Below are 16,892 nucleotides of genomic sequence, written 5' to 3'. Positions count from 1 at the left end.
CTGTCGTGCCACCGGCAAGACCTACTAAATTCGCTGTTGCTTACTGGATTGGTTTTCACATATTTTGGTGAAGTACACATTTCTAGTTTTGAGCTTTCGCTTTGCAGACGTTATCTTCAATACATCCTTGCATTCTTTTGTTGATATCGGATTATTTGTTGACGACTTTGGATAGTTTTTTGAATTCCCCTTTGACTAATTCAAAATGGCTGACCCTTCTCAAGTCCCTAAATTCAGGAAATGTAGTGCTAGGGACTGTTCAAGGCGTCTTCCGAAGGCCTCTATCGATCCTCACACCGTTTGTTCCAATTGTCGGGATAAAACCTGTCAATTGGAAGATCGATGTGAGGAATGCGTTGGGCTTTCGGAATTCGATTTTATCGAATTCCAGAAATATACACGTAGGCTAGAGAGAGATAGAGTCAGGAGAAGTTCATCTCGCTCCGTTGAAATTTCCTCTCATGCCCCACAACCTATTCCTTCCCCTGTAGTGGTTGCTCCTGATCCCCCTTCTAGCACTCAACAACCTTCGATGGCAGATATGATGCGTGCCATTCAGGCTCTGGGTGAGAGAGTCGAGTCCTTGGCTAGTGACCGTAACCAGCTCATGGCAGACGTCAAGGAGCTGAAGTGCAAGAGTGCAGTGAGTAGTGACAAAGTGAGTGTTAGTGTTGTGGATAGTGTTGTGGATAGTGTTGCGCTTGAGGGTTCGTCTGTTCGTGCCTGTCGTCCTCCCAGTCCGGGACCTCTTGCAAGCTCCCAAGCCCAGGGGAGAAGCAATGTCGTACGACCAAAGGGTTCGAGAGGCTTTAATCAGCGAACAGACGTTCCCTCCGTGGTTTCGGGCGTATCTACCCAAGATCGCCCCACCCACACGAAGACGAGAGAGCCCATTTATTCCTCGTCTGCTGCGGAAGAGGTTTCTCGTAAGAAACCATGGACCAAGGTCTCGCGGCCTCTTAAGCGCAAGTCGGTCCCTTCCGCGCAAGTCCAACGGCCCAGTTGTAGCCACTGGGTCAGTTCGGACTCGCTGCAGTCTTCCGACGACTGCTCACCTCCTAAGAGAGGCAAAGCGGTACCGCATCAGGCAGTAACACCGTCTGTTGCCGCACCTGCTCCTGTAGACCCTAAGTGGTCTTTGCTGCAGACCATGCAGTCACAGTTAACATCATTGATGCAGGACTTTCGTGCGGAGAAGGTTGACGCTACACCAACCTCTAGCCTACAACCTCCCACGGTTGTGCGTCCAGTGGACGCTGAGGCTACCTTCTCCCGCACTCCAGCTGTGAGAGTCCCGCCACCCATGCGTTCCAGTGTACCCTGCCAGCCGCATGTTGACGTTCAGCGACGCACGGAACCTTCCGTTGACGTTCGCGAGGTACAACAACAGCCTAAGTTGTTTTGTTTTGACGCGGTGCGTCAACCTCCGCAACCCAGTGTGATTACCTCTACTCGGCCACAGCAGACTAGACTGTCTGGAGTAGACGCTTTGCGTCCCCGCGCTGCTATGGTTGTTGCCAGTTCACAGACTGGGCAACAGTTCCATGACGTTGCGTCCGGTTCAGTCACGCGTGCACCCGTGCTGCCGGACTCAGCTGACCAGCCGATTCCTACTCCTTTGCCGCTTCCTCCTCAGTTTTCAGATGATGGACTCTCTGATGATGACGACGCTGCACACATTGACGACCCACATACGGACATCGACGAACCCAAGACCACGCAACCCTCCTTGGACTTTAGAAAAGTTCTTGCTCTGTTCAAGGAGATGTATCCTGATCAGTTTGTGTCTGCGGCTCCACGCTCTCCTCCGTCAGAGTTTGCTTTAGGCACGCAGTCATCAGCGCCTGCCTTTACGAAACTCGTCCTCGCCCGCTCGTCCAAGAGAGCTTTACGAGTTTTAGGAGATTGGATGCAGTCCAAAAAGAACCTTGGGAAGACAGCATTTACGTTTCCCCCTGCGAGACTCTCTTCCAGATCGAGCGTCTGGTATGCCACGGGAGAAGTTCTCGGCTTGGGAGTTCCTGCCTCTGCCCAGGGCGACTTCTCAAGTCTAGTAGACTCTCCCCGCAGGCTAGCCATGAGACGCTCTAAGATATGTTGGTCTCCTTCAGACTTAGACCATCTGTTGAAAGGAGTGTTTAGAGCCTTCGAGGTCTTTAACTTTTTGGACTGGTGTCTGGGAGCTTTGAGCAGGAAGATCTCCCCTTCTGACAAGGAAGCTTCCTTGCTCATTATGTCCTGCATGGACAAGGCCATACGTGACGGATCCAGTGAGCTTGCGGCTTCGTTCGTATCCGGGGTCCTCAAGAAACGGGAAAACCTTTGCTCTTTCCTGTCAGCTGGAGTAACACCGTGTCAGAGATCGGAACTTCTTTTTGCTCCTCTCTCAAAGTGCCTTTTCCCAGAGGACTTGATAAAGGAGATTGCTGCCTCCTTGATTCAGAAAGGCACCCATGACTTGGTTGCGTCCTCGGCCCGCAAAGCCACCCCTTTGCCTACCTTGTCTAGACCCAGGATGGACACTCCAGCGTCCAGATTCATTCCGCCCTTTCGTGGCAGAGCCTCCAGCAGAGGAGGTGCTCGTGCCGAAGGGAGACGGGGGAAGAAGAAAGGTACCAAGTCCTTTAAAGGCAGAGTCTGACTGCCACCTTCTTCAGACAGCAGTGGGAGCCAGACTCAAGAACTTCTGGCAGACCTGGGAGAAAAGGGGCGCAGATGCACAGTCTGTGAAGTTGCTCAGAGAAGGGTACAAGATCCCGTTTGTACGCAAACCCCCTCTAGCAACGTCTCCCATCGATCTCTCTCCCAGGTACAGAGAGGAAGACAAGAGACTAGCTTTGAAGCAGGAGGTGTCTCTCTTACTAGAAAAGGGAGCGGTAGTCAAAGTCCGGGACCATCAATCCCCGGGCTTCTACAACCGTCTCTTCTTAGTGGTAAAGAAGACAGGAGGGTGGAGGCCGGTGCTAGACGTCAGTGCGCTGAATGTCTTTGTCACAAAGCAGACGTTCGCCATGGAGACCACAAAGTCCGTTCTAGCAGCGGTCAGGAAGGAAGACTGGATGGTCTCTTTAGACCTAAGGGACGCATACTTTCACGTCCCCATCCACCCAGAATCCCAACCTTTTCTGAGATTCGTTTACGAAAAGGTTGTCTACCAATTTCAAGCCCTGTGCTTTGGCCTAAGCACAGCTCCTCTTGTGTTTACGAGGCTGATGAGGAATATTGCCAAATTCCTGCATTTAGCGGATATCAGAGCCTCCCTCTATTTGGACGACTGGCTTCTAAGAGCTTCTTCCAGTCGTCGCTGTCTGGAGAATCTAAAGTGGACTCTAGATCTGATCAAGGAATTGGGTCTCCTGGTCAATATGGAAAAGTCCCAACTGGTCCCATCCCAAACTATAGTGTACTTAGGGATGGAGATTCACAGTCAAGCTTTTCGGGCTTTTCCGTCGGCCCCCAGAACAAGTCAAGCCCAAGGATGCATCCAGAACATGCTAAAGAAGGAACGATGTTCAGTCAGACAGTGGATGAGTCTGATAGGGACGCTTTCATCCCTGGAACAGTTCGTTTCGTTAGGGAGACTACACCTCCGTCCCCTTCAATTTCACCTAGCTGTTTACTGGAAAAAGGACAAGACGCTAGAAGCGGTCTCGATCCCCATTTCCGAGGAGATGAAGTCATCACTGACTTGGTGGAAGGAGAATATCAACCTCAGAGAGGGTCTGCCCCTGGCTGTTCAGACCCCCAACCACGTTCTCTTCTCGGACGCATCGGACACGGGCTGGGGTGCGACATTGGACGGTCGGGAATGCTCGGGAACTTGGAACTCGAATCAAAGAACGTTACATATCAACTGCAAGGAGCTACTGGCAGTTCATCTGGCCTTGAAAAGCTTCAAGTCCCTCCTTCAAGGCAAAGTGGTGGAGGTGAACTCAGACAACACCACGGCCTTGGCGTACATCTCCAAGCAAGGAGGGACCCATTCTTTGACGTTGTACGAGATCGCAAGGGACCTCCTCACCTGGTCAAGAGATCTAAACCTTTCTCTAGTAACGAGGTTCATTCAAGGCAACATGAATGTCATGGCGGATTGCCTCAGTCGGAGGGGTCAAATCATTCCAACAGAATGGACCCTACACAAGGATGTGTGCAAGAGACTATGGGCCACTTGGGGCCAACCTACCATAGATCTCTTTGCAACCTCGATGACCAAGAGGCTCCCAATATATTGCTCACCAATCCCGGACCCAGCAGCAGTTCATATAGATGCCTTTCTCCTAGATTGGTCACATCTAGACCTATATGCATTCCCCCCGTTCAAGATTGTCAACAAGGTACTGCAGAAGTTCGCCTCTCACGAAGGGACAAGGTTGACGTTAGTTGCTCCCCTCTGGCCCGCGAGAGAATGGTTCACCGAGGTACTTCAATGGCTGGTGGACGTTCCCAGAACTCTTCCTCTAAGAGCGGACCTTCTACGTCAGCCACACGTAAAGAAGGTACACCCAGGCCTCCACGCTCTTCGTCTGACTGCCTTCAGACTATCGAAAGACTCTCTAGAGCTAGAGGCTTTTCGAAGGAGGCAGCAAGGGCGATTGCTAGAGCAAGGAGGACATCCACTCTTAGAGTCTACCAGTCGAAGTGGGAAGTCTTCCGAAACTGGTGCAAGTCGGTATCAGTATCCTCGACCAGTACCTCTGTAACCCAAATAGCTGACTTCCTATTATACCTGAGGAAGGAAAGATCTCTTTCAGCTCCCACTATCAAAGGTTACAGAAGCATGTTGGCAGCAGTCTTCCGTCACAGAGGCTTAGATCTTTCCAACAACAAAGATCTACAGGACCTCCTTAAGTCTTTTGAGACCACGAAGGAGCGTCGTTTGGCTACACCTGGTTGGAATTTAGACGTGGTACTAAGATTCCTTATGTCAGAAAGGTTCGAGCCACTACAATCAGCCTCCTTTAAAGATCTCACTTTAAAGACTCTTTTCCTGGTTTGCTTAGCAACAGATAAAAGAGTCAGTGAGATTCACGCCTTCAGCAGGAACATCGGATTTTCATCTGAAACGGCTACATGTTCTTTACAGCTTGGTTTTCTAGCCAAAAACGAGCTACCTTCTCGTCCTTGGCCGAAATCGTTCGATATTCCAAGCCTTTCAAATATGGTTGGAAATGAACTAGAAAGAGTGTTATGCCCTGTTAGAGCTCTTAAGTTCTATATAAGACGAACTAAACCTTTACGAGGACAGACAGAAGCTTTATGGTGTTCTATTAAGAAACCTTCTTTGCCTATGTCAAAGAATGCAGTTTCCTATTATATCAGACTGTTGATACGAGAAGCTCATTCCCATCTGAATGAGGAAGACCATGCTTTGCTGAAGGTAAGGACACATGAAGTTAGAGCTGTCGCAACTTCAGTGGTTTTTAAACAAAATAGATCTCTGCAGAGTATAATGGACGCAATCTATTGGAGAAGCAAGTCAGTGTTCGCGTCTTTCTATCTTAAAGATGTCCAGTCTCTTTACGAGAACTGCTACACCCTGGGACCATTCGTAGCAGCGAGTGCAGTAGTGGGTGAGGGCTCAACCACTACATTCCCCTAATTCCATAACCTTTTTTAACCTTTCTCTTGAAATGTTTTTATTGTTGTTTTTGGGTTGTCCGGAAGGCTAAGAAGCCTTTCGCATCCTGGTTGATTTGGCGGGTGGTCAAATTCTTTTCTTGAGAAGCGCCTAGATTAGAGGTTTTGATGAGGTCCTGTAGTATGGGTTGCAACCCTTGATACTTCAGCTCCTAGGAGTCGCTCAGCATCCTAAGAGGATCGCGAGGCTCAGTAAGGAAGACGTACTTAAAAAAGGCATAGTAATTGTTCAAGTCGACTTCCTTACCAGGTACTTATTTATTTTATGTTTGTTATTTTGAATAACTGCTAAAATGAAATACAAAATCCTTAGCTCATAATAATGTAAACTTTTAATGCTGGTCTCTACCCACCCCCCTGGGTGTGAATCAGCTTATATAATCACCAGCTAAGTTTAATATTGAAAAATATTATTTTTATAATAAAATAAATTTTTGAATATACTTACCCGGTGATTATATATTAAAGGACCCTCCCTTCCTCCCCAATAGAGACCCAGTGGACCGAGGAGAAAATTGAGTTCTGTGTTTACATTGAGTACTGAGTACCTGCACGACAGATGGCGCTGTTGAAGTACACCCCCACCTGCATAGCGATCGCTGGCGGATTTTGAGCGTAGAGTTTTTGTCGGGCAGCAGAGCTGCAGCTTATATAATCACCGGGTAAGTATATTCAAAAATTTATTTTATTATAAAAATAACATATTTGTTCCGTAACTGAAATACAAACCACGTTATTTAATATGGGTATTACTTTCGGCGTAGCTGAAATGACGAGCCATTAGAATTTTAACGAAGGTTTACTACCCCCTCGCTAGTTAGTGAGGGGGTAGGGAGGGGTAGCTTGCTACCCCTCCCCCCCCTCACACACCTGTGATTAGCTCACTTTGCTTTTGGCTCGAGTGACGATCAGAAGTGTCTGCTCCCACCCTCGCTTACTTTGACAGCCTTTGATCTTTGTTTTTGCTTTTTCTTTTATACAGTGTGTTTGGAAGTTGGCCTCTACCATGCTGAAGTGTCCCGGCTTACCTGACCGCCCTTGTTGTACTTATATGTCGGCGGTCGACATGGACCCTCACACCTTATGTGCTTTTTGTAGGGGTCAACGGTGTCATAGGAATAGAGTATGTAGTGAGTGTAGGGAGTGGTCTACCTCCCAGTGGGAGAGGTTTTCCCGGCGCCGGAAGAAGTCCAAACGAGATATTTCTCCTTCAGGGGTTTCCTTGAAGAGAGAAAATCCCAAGGACTCTTCTTCCGTAACCCGAAGCTCCCACTCGATCGGTCTCTCCCGAGAGGCCGTCGAGTGGTAGCGTAGGCCGTACTTACGTTCACCAACCTCGGGGTTCGGGAGAGGGAGTTGCCTTCCATAGCGAGGCAGCTCCTCCTCCTCCCCCAGGGGAGGATATTTCTGATAACAATGTGTCTAACAATGATTTGTTACAGCTTTGGGCTTCCTTGGGGCTTCAGAGTTTGCCCTCCAAGGAAGTTCTGTTTGACATAATCAGGTTGGGGGCTGCTGTCAAACAGTCGCCGACGGTAGCAGAGGTTGATCCTCTGTCTATCGTCGACGTTGTTGTGGCAGGGGCTTCTGACGAGTTAGGTCAAACCCCTGCTATGGTTCCTGATGTAGCTGAAGGCTTAGTTCCCCCCTCCGAACATCCTTCGAGGGAGGAGCTAAGTCCAACGGTCTCTCCTGCAGGCGATTCTCCCCCTCGGGGAAGTTCACTAACAGAGACTCCTCTTCGGAGTACTGCCGATGGTCTGCCTGCTGCCCCCAGAGTACGTATCAGACGGAAAGCTCGCCTTCCTCTTCGCCGTAGAGGCCTTCCTTCTCCCCACAAGGGAGTTAGGAGGCGCCTCTTCGGTTCTTCGCCTTCGCAGTCCCCGCAGAGGAACCTCCTCGCCGTGCACCGACTGATGCAGCTGCATCCCTGGACCTCTCTGCAGATCGTTCACGATCTCCTCCGCCTGCCAGACCTGCTGACCTCCCGTCTCCATTCCTGGCCGCTGACGCGCTGTGGGCACCCAAGCACCCCGTTATCCAACGGGCATTGGTCCCTTCGGGGCAAAAGGGGTTTTCTCACATTGTGAGTAAGTCCCTTAAGCGCTAGGTATCCCCTGCGCCCCAACGTTCTCCTGCACGCCCACGCGCAAGCGCTCGCCTGCTGTTCCTGAGACATCACTTCAGAGACGTCCTGTTCCAGGGACAACGCGTCAGCGATCTCCTGTTGTGGAGACTACGTGCCAGCGCTCCCCTGTTCGCCACCGCTCACCTGCACGCCTGCGATCTCCTGTACGCCAGCGATCTTCTCCTCGCCAGCGCACATCTGCGCGCCCTCATCCTGATGCGCGCCACGCGCGCCCATGATCTCCTGCTCGCCAGCGCTCTTCACCTACGCGCCAGCGTGCCAACGTTCGCCTGCGCGCCCACGATCTCCGGATCTGGGCGCAGGAGGGAAGAATTTTTCTTCTCCTTCCCGTCAGCGATCTCCTACACGCTTTCGGATCTCGCCTGCGTGAGTCTCCATCGCGCACACCTGTTCCAGCTCCTGCTGTGTGCCCTCCTGTGCGCCCACGCGCTAGGGGTATTTACCCTGCGTGTGCGCGAACGCCTTCTAGAGCTCATGGAGATCCTGCGCGCCCTCGCACGCGCGAGCAATCACCTCCACGCGCGCAAGCGCTTGCTCATCCTTCGGCGCACCCTCTGCTTTCGCCAGATCGCGCACCTGTGCGCCACCGATCACCTGCACGCCCGCGCGCTCCATCACTCGCCAGCGCGCCCACGCGTCGTAGATCGCCTGCGCGCCCACGCGCCCCCTCGCCTGTGCGCCCACGCGCCCCTTCGCCTGTGCGCAGTCGCTCGCCTGCGCGCCATCGCTCACCTGCGCGTCATCGCTCCATCGCTCGCCAGTGCGCCATCGCTCTCCTGCACGCCAGCACTCGCCCGCGTGTGAACCTAGGAAAATCCCATCGCGCGATCCCCAGTGCGAGCCCCTGTGCGAAGCTACAGGAATGAGAGCCTCCAAGTCGTCATCTTCACTTTCCCCCCCCCCAGCAAGCACAGATCAGCGCTCTTGCAGGAGGAGGGGAGAACTCCGGATAGGTCCAGGAACCAACCTTTTTCTTCCCTTTCTTTTCAGGCAGGCCCAGTTGTAGTTTCTACTCCGAAGGATCGCCCGATCCCCTTCCCTCCAGAGGGAGTCTCTCTGTCAGTAAGCAGCCATGGTTCGGGTCCCTTGTCAGAGCCGTCATGCAGGCTTTCAAACCTGCCTTCTCTGAGATGGGCCTCAAATCAGTGGCAGCTCCGACCCCACTGAAGAGGAAGAGAGGAGTAGAAGTCGTGGTAATTTCTCCCAGGGCCAAGCTGGCTTCCCGGAAGTCCTTGAGGAAGGCTATTTCTCCCTCTCCTGTGGACGAGGATTTTCCGTCCTCAGGGGAGTCTACCGAGGTGAGACGTTCTCCCATCGCACCAATGGGAGAAACCCCACCTCGTACAGGAGAATTGTCCCGGGTTGGGGCAGAGAAGAGCCCACAGATGTCGTTGTTGGAGTCCTGTATTCCTCCCAGGAGGGAACCTAAGGACTCTAAGACCATCCCCAAGTCATCCTCAAGGATTCGACCAGAGCCAACAAGACCCGCAGAGAACGTCCACGTGTCCCCCCAAGAAGAGCCTTTGGGGACGGGAGACTTTGCTGCCAGTTCTCCAGGAGGGGAGCCACAGGAGTCAGAGCATGCCTTCTGGCAGGTTCTGACCCTGATGAGGCATCTCAACGGGTTCCCGGATCCTGAGATTCCTCCTCGAGAGGGCAAGGACACGGTCCTGGACCGAGTCTTTGGCACTCAGAAGCCCGCTAAGGCCAGTGCGGCTTTGCCCTGGTCCCAAGGGGGGAAGAGTGCCAGGGATAAGGTTGAGAGCCAGGTCTCCGAGCTCGCCTCCTCCAGCCGTTCCACTGCTGGCAACAAGCTCCTCCCTCCTCCTCGTATCCACCAGAGGAGGTACTTTGAGATCATAGAGGAGTCTTGCCTAGCTCTTCCCTTGCACCATTCTGTGGAAGAGCTCTCTAGCCGGCAAGTGTCTTTCTCGGCAACAGAGATCCTAAGTCAGGAGAAGGTTGCGAAGTGTGCCATGCAGGCTACTTCATGGCTGGATGTCTGGCTGGGGTCTCCTGGCATCCTGTTGCGATCCGAGGACCTGTCTAAGGATAGCACCAGGAAGGCCTTGGAGACAATCCTCCTTTCGGGCACCCGCACCATTGAGTTTCTGGCCCACCAAGTCTCGAACTTGTGGGCCAATTCCATTCGGAAACGACGTGATGCGGTGGCAGAGAGGTTCCACACGAAGGTCCCAGCCGTCGAGGTCAGCAGGCTCAGACATTCTTCCATTTTGGGAAAGAATCTGTTTGAGCCTAAAGACGTGGAACAGGCAGCTGAGAGGTGGAGGAATTCCAACCAGGACTCTCTCCTCCAGAGGGCTCTTACATCAAAGCCCTATAAACCTCCAGCACCTCAACAACCTCGCCCGTCCAAGACGGTGTCGAAGCCCTTTCCTGTCGAAGACAAGAAAGGCAAAAAGTCTTCCAGGGGAGGGAAAAATCCTAGAGGCAGTGGCCAAGGCCGCAAACGCTAGGTTTGGCAATCCCCCTGCATGTCCACCAGTGGGGGGATGCCTGCAAAGTTGCGCAATCAGGTGGCAGCAACTCGGGGCCGATTCCTGGACGATTTCCGTAATCAGTCAGGGATATCGCGTCCCGTTTACGACATCTCTACCTCCCCTGACAGCGGATCCAGTGTCGTTTAACTCCTTTGCCATGGGATCGGCAAGGGAGCAAGCCCTACGGGCAGAAGTCGAGACCATGTTAAAGAAGGGCGCTCTCCAGGAGGTCGTCGACGGTTCCCCAGGCTTCTTCAGTCGACTCTTTCTTGTAAAGAAGGCGTCTGGAGGCTGGAGACCAGTCATCGACCTCTCAGCTCTGAACAGGTTTGTCAAACAAACCCCGTTCATTATGGAGACGGCGGACACGGTCAGACTTGCAGTGAAACCACAAGACTTCATGTGTACACTGGACCTGAATGACGCGTACTTCCAGATCCCAGTGCCTGAATGACGCGTACTTCCAGATCCCAGTCCATCCGTCTTCAAGGAAGTACTTAAGATTCAGCCTAGACAACAAGATCTACCAGTTCAAGGTGCTGTGTTTCAGTCTCTCCACGGCACCTCAGGTATTTACCAGAGTGTTCTCCCTGATTTCTTCGTGGGCACACAGGATCGGCATCCGTCATCTCTGTTATCTGGACGACTGGCTGATCCTGGCAGACTCGGAGTCGACCCTTCTTCGACACCGAGACAAGCTTCTGGGACTTTGCCAAGATCTAGGGATCATGGTAAATCTCGAGAAGTCTTCTCTGCTTCCAACTCAGCGACTGGTATATCTAGGCATGATCTTGGACACCAATCTCCACAAAGCCTTCCCATCAGACGACAGGATAGCAAGGCTGAGGAGGGTCGCAGATCTTTTCCTCAGACGAGAAGAACTCCCAGCCCAATCGTGGTTACGTCTCCTCGGTCACCTTTCTTCCCTGGCCCGTCTAGTTCCAAACGATCGCCTCAGGATGAGATCCCTGCAATGGCGACTCAAGTCCCGGTGGAATCAGGGACACGATTCCCCGGACGTCTTGGTCCCTATGGGTCCTGTGGAACGGACGAACCTTCAGTGGTGGGTGACAGACGAGAACCTACGAAAGGGAGTGGATCTTCTTGTCCTCCCCCCGGATTTGATGCTGTTCTAAGACGCCTCAAAGAAAGTGGGGGGGGGGCATGTTCTGAACCACAGGACCTCAGGCCTCTGGTCAGAATTAGAAAAGTGCCTCCACATAAATCTGCTAGAAATGAAGGCCGTATCCCTGGCACTTCAACAGTTCCAACAGTACCTGGCGGGTCACTCCGTGGTGGTGATGAGCGACAACACCATGGTAGTGGCTTACATCAACAAGCAGGGAGGTACCTTTTCAGAGCAGCTATCCCATCTGGCAGTAGAGATACTGAGATGGATCGAAGTCCACTCGATTCCACTATCAGTTCGTTTCATTACAGGCAAGAGGAATGTGCTTGCCGACAGTCTGAGCAGGGCATCCCAGATAGTGAGTACCGAGTGGTCTTTGGATCGTCTAGTAGCCAACAAAGTCCTGACTTTGTTGGGTTCCTTGACGGTGGATCTGTTCGCGCCAGCTTTGAATTTCAAGCTTCCGCTGTACTGCTCCCCAGTCCCGGACCCCAAGGCACTCTGGCAAGATGCCTTCCAACAACGGTGGGACAACATCGACGTATACGCCTTTCCCCCGTTCTGTCTGATGACGAGGGTGCTCAACAAGACCAGAATATCGGTCAACCTTTCAATGACCTTGATAGCTCCGCTATGGCATCACGCAGAGTGGTTTCCGGACCTTCTGCAGCTCCTGACGGAACTCCCGAGAGAACTTCCTCCACGACACGAGCTACTCAAACAACCACACGCCAACATCTTTCACAAAGCCGTAGCTTTCTGCGGCTTCACACCTGGAGACTATCCAGCATCTCCTCACAGAGAGAGGCTTTTCGCAACAAGTTGCTGAAAGGATGTCTCGACACCTGCGAAAGTCAACCGCAGGGGTCTACCAGGCAAAGTGGAGAGTTTTCTGTGGTTGGTGTCGTGGAAGAGGTATCTCTCCACTTGATGCCACTATTCCAGCAATAGCGGAGTTTCTAGTGTATTTGCGGGAAGAAATGCGCCTTTCGGTCTCGGCAGTGAAAGGCTATCGCTCAGCCTTAAGTCTTGCCTTCAGGCTCAAAGGAATGGACATTTCCTCTTCGCTGGAACTTTCTCTACTCATACGAAGTTATGAACTTACCTACCCTCAGTCAGAAGTGAGACCACCTCCATGGAATGTAGTTCGAGTTCTCAGGTCTCTTAAGAGACCTCCCTTCGAACCATTACGCCAGGCTTCTGATCGCCACCTGACTTGGAAGACGGTGTTCCTACATGCTTTGGCCTCGGCCAAGCGAGTCGGCGAACCTCATAGTCTCTTGTATGACATCGACCATTCAAGGGGATGGGGGGAGGTAACGTTCAGATTTGTCCCTGAGTTTGTTGCTAAGACTCAAAATCCAGGAGTGCCGGACCCTCGGTTCGACTCTTTCCGGATTTCGAGTCTTCGTTCTGTAACAGATGACCCAGACCATCTCCTACTGTGCCCAGTGAGGAGTCTGAGGCTCTATCTTAAGAGAACAGCTGCAATTCGTCCTCGGGTGCAGGCATTGTTTGTGAGCACCGGAAGGACAAAGAGGAGGGTCACTAAGAATACTATCTCAGCGTGGATTCGCAGGGTTATCCATCATTCCCTGAATCCCGACCCTCCTCCGTCACGTCGCCCTAGAGCACACGATGTCAGGGGCGTAGCTACGTCCCTGGCCTTCAAGAACAACTACTCAGTGACGCAGGTTTTACAAGGAGGGGTTTGGAAGCGTCAGACGACCTTCACAGCCCACTACCTGTAAGACGTGACTCACAGGAGGCTCGATACGTTTTCTATCGGCCCTGTGGTGGCTGCACAACAGCTGGTTTAAACCTCAGGCTCCTTAATGGACAAGTAGCGGAGGGTTGAGGGCATTGTTACCCGGTTTTAGTCTGCATGAATGAAAAAGTATGCCTGGCCCTTATTCTTTTCTTCATTCTCCCCTCTCTTTGAGGAAAGCAGCATCCTGGGTTCTCTGCACAGCTGACCTCAAACCACTGCAGTTAAACCATGTTTCCTTGTGTTCCTAGTATTAAGATAATACTGTCACGTCCCCATACCCTTACGAGGTGGTATTGGGAACGTCCTATCCTAGAATTCCATCGAAAGGACTTCAGGTCAACTTCCTAGGACGAGTCACACTTCATTCCTTCACTCACAAGCTTACGTAGGCCGCGGTCCTTGCAGAGCAAGGCACTTGCGAGGTGCAGGGACTCCTAATCTTTGAGTACTGACACACTCAGATACTGAGTCCCCGGGCAAAAAGCCAAAAGCCAGTAATGGCTGGGACTTACCACCCTACCTAAGGGTTGAGTCACCCATATTAAATAGTGTGGTTTGTATTTCAGTTACGGAACAAATGACAAATTCGTAGATAATTTGTATTTTCCCTAACTATACAAACCTTAGCTATTTAATCAAACTTGCCCGCCAGCCCTGTCCCCCGGGAAGTCCTACCTCTAAGCAAAGTGAGCTAATCACAGGTGTGTGTGAGGGGGGGGGGGGTAGCAAGCTACCCTCCCTACCCCCTCGCTAACTAGCGAGGGGTTAGTAAACCCTCGTTAAAATTCTAATGGCTAATCATTTCAGCTACGCCGAAAGTAATACTCATATTAAATAGCTAAGGTTTGTATAGTTAGGAGAAATACAAATTATCTACGAATTTGTCATTTTTCAAATAAAAGTAAAATATTACAAATGTCAGGGGCACTTGTATGTATATTGTCTTATGAAATGATGTACTGTATGGGACAATGAAGGTAAAAAATATTGTATCATAAAACTTTTGCTAGAAACTCCTAAATTTTCCTAACTCCTTATTGGCTTAAAGCCTTAAGAGATTCCTCCCACTAAAGATCTAAACCAATCAGCATAGAAAATGGGCAGGGGGAAGCAATATCATACATTTCTTAAACTTGAGAACATAATCATCAATAACATTGCTGGCAAGAATTTCATTCCACAATTTTATAGAAGAGATTACAAACCCCTTAGAACACAGAATGGGGCCGTGAAAAAATATTAAATGAGACTATACAGTGAACCCTCGCTACTTCGCGGTTCGACCATCGCGGATTCACCACTTCGCGGATTTTTTTCATAACCCATATATATATATACATATTGGTAATAACAAAATCAACATACTGTACTGAATAATCAATATAATCGATGCAAAAACTAACCTATACACAGATGTGTACAGTAAATGCGTTTGTTTCTTCATTATGATCAGAGAAACGTAAACAAAACATTGGTTGCCATTTTTTATCGTGCTTTTTGGCGTGTTTAGGAAACGCATGATATAAAATCGCCTTTAATATTTGTGCCTGTTTTAGTTTAGGGTACTGTAGTACATGCATTAAGTGTTCTGTACATTAAAGGGTAGTTTGTTAACAGTACTACGTACAAGGGAAGGTTTTAAAAGTCTGAATATACATGTTAAATAAATAGGTAAATATGGTGTCACTACTTCGCGGATTTTCACCTATCGCGGCCGGGTCTGGAACCTATCTACCGCGATAAACGAGGGTTCACTGTACCTGGTAATTACTTTGATCTACTAATGTTATATCCAGCATTGTTGGTCTTTCTTTGTAGACTTCTAACAATTCTTTCGATTTTTAGTCATTAAGACTGATTAGGCTGTACCTGATGTATCTTATCTTGTAGGGCACATATTAAATCTTATGAGATTTGGTTGGAATTTTGTGTGGTCTTTCACTTCTGAAATGTTCAGTCATTTGAGAAATTTCAGGCTACTGTTCCTTTAAATAAATGTTTTATCAAGATTAATTAATTTGCAAATTTCTTGTTGATTGTTGAACTGGTGCTATGGCCTCTGTACCATGGTCTTTCACTGTCTTGGGATAGACTTCTCTTGCTTGAGGGTATGCTCGGGCACACTATTCTATCTTATTTCTCTTCCTCTTGTTTTTTTAAAAGTTTTTATAGTCTATGTGAAAGATTTGTTGTGATGAATTTGCTGTTTTTAAAATATTTTATTTTAATTGTTAATAACTATTCTTGTAATTTCTTTATTTCTTTTCCTCACTGGGCTATTTTCCTTGTTGGAGCCCTGGGGCTTATAGCATTGTGCTTTTCCAACTAGGGTTGTAGCTTAACAAGTGATGATAATAATTATATCATAATAGAATTAAACATGAAGCATATTGAACTTAATTTTTTCTTTCTAGGCAAAACAAAATTTATTATCAAAGTATGAAGAAGCGGCCCAGCTCTCCGAGGAAGTCAACACCATGAAAGGGGAAATGGGTAAGTATTCTTTATTTGATGAATTTATAAAGTCTTCAAAAGGAACTTATTGCACTTTACAGTGTATGTGACTTTTATTATAAAGTGAAACTTGTTTACAGCATCTTGATTATGAAATTATCAGCTCACACCAAATTTGAAGATCACTTCCACTAGGTCATATAAGACATCCATGCTCCAAAGCTTCCTCCTCATAGAATTTTGTCACTCACTGTGTATACTTTATAGAGCACATATGGTTTTGTGTTCTGAAACTTTCTTAATCACCACTCTTTCATTAATAGTGTTCTCATACTTATAACTTTTCTAGTGACAGTATTATCCTTTTGAAACATAACATTTTTGTGTGGGTGGAAACTTTTCTCTGTAGACCAATGAGTAACTAAGGTATTGCCAGCTACTGTAAGTCACCCTAATGCTTCTTTAATGAATAACTTACACTGCTCATAGTACTATACTGTATGTGGTGATAGATGAAAGTCCTGAGTGCTTTTTTTCTTACTTGTATGAATTTAGTATAGATAAGGTTACTTTTGCTGTAAAGTATAGGCTCTAGAGTACTGTATAGTATTTAAACCCATCAAAATAGGCTTGAGTGGCATTTCAATATCATCTAATGCAATTATATTACCCCTTGAAAGAAATGTTAATTGTTCCTACAGGAATACAAACCCTGGTCATTTAATAGAAGTGTTTTCAGCTAGGCTGGAGGCTATTGTTAAAATTTTTAATGCAGTGTTAGTAGTTACTGGCATGTGGTAAGGAAACTTACCCCCTTGGAAGCACACTGAAAAGCCATTTTGTTTTCAGGCACCTAAGAATAAACATAATCTGTGCACTTTCAATCTTTTGATTTCTTTCTAGATACCTAATTATTGGCAGTTGGTTGTGTGTGAGGGAGAGTAATGACGAAGAAAGGTTTTGCAGTTTTCCCCCAGAACTGTAGCTGACTGACAGTTATTAGTGTAACCTGTCGATCTACCCTTCTTCCTGTTTAACAGCATACCTGTTGTTGTTAGTTCCCTCTAAAGTGTGGATTGGTGACGGTAATGTCATTGTAACTGAGGAACTTGGCTTTCCTAGAACATCATTGCAGGGTGTCGATAGAAGTAGAAATCCAAGTTACTCCTTCACTTCTGCTACACCTTCCTCTCTCTGACTACCGGTTAGAAGGAAAGGGCTCTATCCTTTTCCTCTTTATGTCAGAAATAG

The 16,892-nt window shown here is 49.0% G+C and overlaps 1 protein-coding gene across 2 annotated transcripts in view; it reads left to right on the top strand.

Annotated features, from left to right (window-relative positions):
- The window catches only part of LOC137623409 (vacuolar protein sorting-associated protein 37B-like), a 96,743-nt gene that overhangs the window by 26,026 nt on the left and 53,825 nt on the right, over positions 1-16,892 (top strand). For both annotated transcript variants that reach the window (XM_068354245.1, XM_068354253.1), the window contains exon 4: positions 15,602-15,680. In XM_068354245.1, the coding sequence (XP_068210346.1) occupies positions 15,602-15,680 (79 nt within the window). The remainder of the gene's footprint in view (positions 1-15,601; positions 15,681-16,892) is intronic.

The sequence above is a fragment of the Palaemon carinicauda genome, chromosome 2 (assembly GCF_036898095.1).
Source record: "Palaemon carinicauda isolate YSFRI2023 chromosome 2, ASM3689809v2, whole genome shotgun sequence".
NCBI lineage: Eukaryota > Metazoa > Arthropoda > Malacostraca > Decapoda > Palaemonidae > Palaemon > Palaemon carinicauda.
This window is presented reverse-complemented; position numbering and strand designations above follow the sequence as displayed.